This window comes from Aplysia californica, unplaced genomic scaffold (genome assembly GCF_000002075.1).
Source record: "Aplysia californica isolate F4 #8 unplaced genomic scaffold, AplCal3.0 scaffold00084, whole genome shotgun sequence".
Classification (NCBI taxonomy): domain Eukaryota; kingdom Metazoa; phylum Mollusca; class Gastropoda; order Aplysiida; family Aplysiidae; genus Aplysia; species Aplysia californica.
In genome coordinates, this window is record NW_004797354.1 from 806,956 (window position 1) to 813,206 (window position 6,251).

The 6,251-nt window shown below is 37.9% G+C and overlaps 1 protein-coding gene across 4 annotated transcripts in view; it reads right to left on the reverse strand.

Moving 5' to 3' along the window:
* The window catches only part of LOC101850154 (peroxisomal acyl-coenzyme A oxidase 1), a 52,851-nt gene that overhangs the window by 10,204 nt on the left and 36,396 nt on the right, over positions 1–6,251 (reverse strand). For all 4 annotated transcript variants that reach the window (XM_005094552.3, XM_013080405.2, XM_013080406.2 and 1 more), the window contains exons 4-6: positions 2,581–2,688; positions 1,880–1,999; positions 1,344–1,459 (exon numbers count right to left, since the gene is read on the reverse strand). In XM_005094552.3, the coding sequence (XP_005094609.1) occupies positions 1,344–1,459; positions 1,880–1,999; positions 2,581–2,688 (344 nt within the window). The remainder of the gene's footprint in view (positions 1–1,343; positions 1,460–1,879; positions 2,000–2,580; positions 2,689–6,251) is intronic.

The window sequence follows — 6,251 nt, forward strand, 5'->3', positions numbered from 1 at the left end:
TCCACAACTCCTCACCCCTCCTCAGCAAGGTCTGTAAAAATGAAACTCCTCAGCAGAGGGGAGCAAGAAAACAACCAGTGGCACCCTTCAACCTCCCTGATGAATCAAGCGACCTCTCATTTCTTTTCCTCCTTTTTTGTTACGGATTGGTATAGTACAGATTAAACACCCCTGTAAACGCTGAAAGGTTATTCATAAAAAATGTGAAACCTCCAAATTTACTGTTGGTCTCTAAGAGTCTAAGAGGACCAAACAAGTGGGTGGTGAGCCCTCACAAGTCCCCAAACATCCTGGTCGTAGTCTCAGTTATGATAAGAGTTTTTTTCAATTTAAGTATTACTACGCCTCGGTTGACACAATCTACATCATTTAGGAGAGAGCCTCTGATCCTGACTGTCATGGTCAATGTGGGGTGAGAGGGATACAACATCCCAGTGGAAAGACAGAGATACTCGATAAACAAATTGTTCGTGCTTGGGAATAAAACTTGGGTCTCCTGCTTGCTGTCCCACAGCGATGCGCCTGACTGCAATACCACAGAGACCGGTAGTAAGAGTGTTACAGCCCAGGACTTGCTGCAAACACAAATAGGTCATGTAACTTCCAAAGATCAGATGTGTTACTATGCAACTTTCTTCAGTTTAAAAAAATAAAAATTCAAAATTATCAAGCTTTTAAAAAAAAATTGTTGATATCCTCTTGAACAAAAGCAAAACATATCAACAAGTCAAAGATCATTTGGCATGAGGTAAAAGCAAGGCAGGTGGACAGACAGATCTGTGACACCTGCTCAAATACCAACATGCCTGAATAAAAGTTAACAAAATCAACACTTTGGCCAGGAGTACTTATCTTGATATCTATATATATCACATTAGTGAAAGTTTGTCCCTTTGGACACTTTGGTTGCCTAAAACTTCCGAACCACTTAACTTTCGAATTTGAAAAATAATTTACAGTGATTCAAAATCATTTAAAGGGTGTACAGTTATACTAAGGAGCCTGAAGTCACTGTAGTTTAATTTTCACTTTTTCATCAGTTCCGTTTAGATTTAATCTTGGGAAAGTCCATCTTCGAAGACGTCATTGTAAGCAAGTGAGGCTTCCGTTCACAAACAGTGCGCACGGATGATATCTAAATTTCTCTTTCAGGTGACACCTATCTCTCTTTCAATTGATCATTTGCAGATTTTTCTCGGAGTGAAACCGACTTGACGATTGACTCTTTCGAGTCCGTTACTTGCTAAAAATGAAAGGGAAAAAAAACCCCGCATATCGTTAGCCAGCTGATAATATGTACTGAGCCTAAAATGTTGAAGTTGTTAAAAAACTGCAGCCCTCACCTGTGCGTATCTCATAAGCATGTTCTCCCTTGGAATGCGTACATTCTTGAAGCTCAGATAGCCGTTGTCCATGGCTGCGTAGCCAAACTTGGGGCCAATGTCACCCACAGACACACCTGGTGATCATTGAATGGAAATGTCAAAAATGTTGAAAACTCCATATTCTTTTCAATGTATTTTATTATGGTGGAGTTTGTCGAAAACAAAACGTGAACATTTATAATAGTTCAAAAACGAAATAAGGAACAAGAGAGAGAGAAAGAGAGAGAGAGAGAGAGAGAGAGAGAGAGAGAGAGAGAGAGAGAGAGAGAGAGAGAGTAAGAGAGAGAGAGGGAGTAAGAGAGAGAGAGTGAGTAAGAGAGACTGAGGAAAGATTGAGGAGAGAGAATGAGAATATGAGAAAGAAAGAGAGAGGAAAGTAAGAGGAAGACAGGCAGACAGACAGCTTATAGACAAAAGGAAGGAAAAACAGCCAAAACCAAAAAAAACAACAAAAAAGTAACCGGAAGAAAGAAACAAGGAGTACATCCACTGACCGGGCAGAGGCTGGTGAGTCTCCAGGTCCCTGATCTGTACCATGAAGCTCTGCATGCCCACGTCCTTGCCTTGGGTGAAGAGCTTGGCCATCACCACGCAGTGGTTCGCTGTCTTGCCCACTGGTACAGGAAAGTAGGTTTGTGTTAAACGGTTTTGGTTAATTAGTGATAAGAAAGCGGAAAAAGACAAATTAATAATAGTGTAAGCATTAATTTAAAATGTCAAAATTTCTGGCTGGACTTGAATTGTAAAAAAAAAAAAAGAAGAAGAAAAAGAATAACAATTGAGCAGTAAACAAAGACAATAAACATAGCAAAATCTTTGCACTACAATCCCCAAATGGATTTTTTTTAAAAGTAAGCCCTCAAGTAATTACTGCATCCGAGTACTCGGAGATTTTGGATTCGAGTGAGTACTCCAGTACTTAAAAACTATTCAAACAAGTAATCACAAAGGCTTACTTAAATATTCAAGAGCTCACACACACCTACCTCACGGCATTGCACTTCACAAACTAAACAGGCTGACATATAGAATTCCGCTGTGATCTCCAGCACATCAACTTAACGCAAAGTTTAAAAAAAACACAAAAAACATAAAAAGACAACAAACAAACAACAACCCCCCCCCCCCCCCCCACCCTGCACCAACAACAAAGAAAGACACTAACAGCTTCGCCAGAACCAGACCCAACACTTACATCCTCCGGGCCAGAACTTGGCAGACGTGACTGTGGGGGAGTTGATGATGAACTCTTGGGTCTTGGGGTCATAGGTCGCCGTGGTCTCTAAGCCTCGCAGGAACGTTCCTGGAGACATGGGCCAAACAGTTTAGGCAACGGAAAGGGGGAAAAAACCCCCAAAATAAACAATCAATATTTAAAAAAAACATTTGTTTTTCCTTCAGAAAGCTTCATGGAGAGATTAATTTCATAGTACTCTTACTTACATTAACTATGTGAAATGTGTATTCTTTATGTGATGTGGGCCAATGGCCTTAAACACTGACTAAAATACTGTTGAAATTGTCTAAGATGGTCACTCATTGTCGAGGAGAAACGTGTTTGTTTTAGACAAGTGGTCGTCTGATAGTGTCATAATATCATTAAAAAACCGTAAGGGGGGACATGGGAAGTGGCCGTTTGTACAGGAGACTGTCTTATGCAGGTGGATGTTACGAGTAGGTTCGCCTGCACCTACCTTCTAATCTACAAGCATTAACATGGCGAAATGAGCCAAGTGTCAGAACGTGTAGTTCCATTATCTAAACTTTTACTCAATCATTTCAACAGTTAAAATCTACACAATTACATAATCTGTTGACATTTCACTACCCTAAACCAGCAAAGTTCTATATGCTCATTTCCTAGTTTTCAGAAATTTGACAGTAAACATTCTGAGTTTAAAACAGGCCAAGCTATTGTACATGCAATTCTTTGAAAATCTTGATAACAAGCCCGCATAATCTTACAAGTTTGATAGAGCAGATAGTACATAATTACATAATTTGGTCTCTGACCCCAAGATGATACTAAATTAAATTGGCTCAAGGTGTCAAATAGAACTTTGTAATTTTAAGGTAGCCATTTATCACTTTGCCCCAACTCTAGAAATTTATGTCTTCAAGTGTATGGTTTTAACACCCTTATCAATACATGTACTATTAGGATTAAATTTAAAAAATTGTTGTAACAGAATACTGGTAACATTAAAATAAGAAAACAATTCTTCTTTATACAGGGCATAACAATATGATTTATCCACGACAAAGTTGTCAAAATATGAATTTAAGATTTTGCTTCTGTAAAGAAACGTTGATCTATGTATTACAATATCCTCTACAATAGCAATGCATAGAAAACATAAAAAAATAAACCTTAAGAATGTTGCTAAAAACCCATATCTATCATTTTATATTAATAAGTAGCCTCGCAAAACTGATTCCATAAAAGAAAAACTAAGTGATATCAGGCTTATGACAGCATCATCTCTTTTTTCTCATGAAACTCAATCTGAAAAAAAAAATCTAAACAGAACAACTAGATCCTGAACCCTGAACCGCACCCCCCCCCCCCCCCCCCCACTCCCCCCTAAAAAAAATTGGTTTTGGAAGAGGTGCCACATGAAATTCATTGTTACGTTTTAGATTTACAACTAACTCTGCTACAGACAGTATTATTATTTGTATTTCCCTAGTCCACTATGCGCAGTGAAGTTACTCTTCTCTGTCTATACTTTACTTCAAAGCCCAAATCATCTATAAAACTACAAAAGATGGGAACTATTGTTCTGTCAATAAGAAAATGTCCTCCCAGACGAAAACCAAAAAAACCCAAAAAACTTTTAACAAAAAATAACAAAACATAAAAACATCCTCAAAGACGAAACCCCTGAAACTTACTTTCTAACAAAACAAATACCGATGCAAACAAAACTAAAAAAAAGTCCCTACAGACGAAAACCAACACAAAAAATGTCTACACTACACCAACTGAGACTGCTCTACCGGCGGTAAAGCACAAATGACAAAATCTGTCCTCGAGGTTTTATGCACACAAAAAAATATGAATTTAAGCAAACTGAGCCCAAAAATGTGAAATTACGCGATTCTGTTAATTTTAACAAAAAATGACAAAGGAAAATAATCAGAAATTATGCAAAAAATGATCAAATTTTTCTAAATTATGCAGGGTGCATAAAACCAAGGGGACAGCCCAATGACAGAAACTTGAGCAATTTCACCTATCAAAAATGTTCCCATGGACAATGAGAAGATGTCCGTAGAATGAAAACCACCAATACTCCCATTCTCAAGGAGAAAAACCAACAAGAACCACAACGCTGCCATTCGAAAATATCTCTGTCACGACACGATCGAATAAGGAACTTGCCATTTTTTAAATAGCATTATATGGAGTTATTGGTATCAACTAAAAGCTAATTCATTTGTATTGCTCTCGATTTTAAAAGAAAAAAATCAACATTTCTCTAGAGTAAAAGTGTAGTCATTTACAACTGAAGGAGGTGGAGGTCACCTGGTGTCAGGGGTAAAATGAGAAGAGAAGTGGGTGTCCTTGGAAACTGAAAATTTACATCTCTGTGCCCTTCATCAACGTTTTTCTCCCCCAAAAAATTACACAGAAAAGTAAGTGTGTGTGTGTGTGAGTGTGGCTGGGGGGGGGGGGAGGGGGTGAGAGAGAGAGAGAGAGAGAGAGAGAGAGAGAGAGAGAGAGAGAGAGAGAGAGAGAGATGAGAGAGAGATGAGAGAGAGAGAGAGAGAGAGGGATGAGAGAGAGAGAGAGAAAGAGAGAGAGAGAGAGAGAGAGAGAGAGAGAATAATTTGCGCGCATGTATAATGTCTATTATCTATATATTCAGCCAATAGAAACTGATATAAACACGATAGACTACTTCGCAAAGCGAATAAGCGCTGCTAATAAATAAAAGGTGCCGTGCATGCAGTGACTAAGTCGAAACCAAAATGAAGCACGTTATACTGTGACAAATATGTGCGACTGTGTTTATATTCTACCAAACAAAGGGGTGAAAAAGGCGGTGGGGTGAGAGAAAAGACACTCCGTGCAAGAAAGAAAAACAGAATCAAACGTAATAACCATATTAACATCAACATAGATCGCATCTCTTATTTGTATCAGTTATATTATAAAATCAGAATTAAGCCAAAAAAAAAGAACATCCATTCTCACTGTCAGGACACAATATGGCCCATTTATAAATTTACCTATGTTTTTTACGTATTTATCCAAGTAGCAACGCTGAGTAAAGATTTCGTCTTTCAAAAGATGAATGAATTCAAAAATTACTTTTCATTTATAAAATCAATTTACAAAGCCGTATGAACATTCGTTAACAACATTAATCAATTTCTCTCTTTAACTTAAATAACAGTTGTAAATGGCATTACTTGAAAACAATTATGTAATGTGTATGGCATTAATCAATTAAAACCAATTAGTTTCGGCGAGTTATTCACCCCAATTAGTATAGAGGAGAAATGCAGCTAAGATCGTTATATTCTATATTTTAATCAAATCAGTCTAAATCTAAAAGGGCTGTAGAAATGAGAGAAAACAAGAAGTTAATCAAAGCTAGGCTACTTCACAGGGCATAGATCTACATAGATGCAGAGAAAAAGAGCCGTTATACTTTCTGTGTCGTCAGCAAAAGTGAAACAGAGGCTAAAAATAGTTTCCTAATTTGCATAACTCATTCTCTCCACAAAGGAGATAAACGAGCGCATATGAAAAGTCTCCAACACGTCAAAGCAAGCGTCTAATGCGATCGATTCAAAAGCTAAATATTGCCAGGCACGTGAGCAGCACCAAATACAATTTTAGGAGAGGGGGGGGGG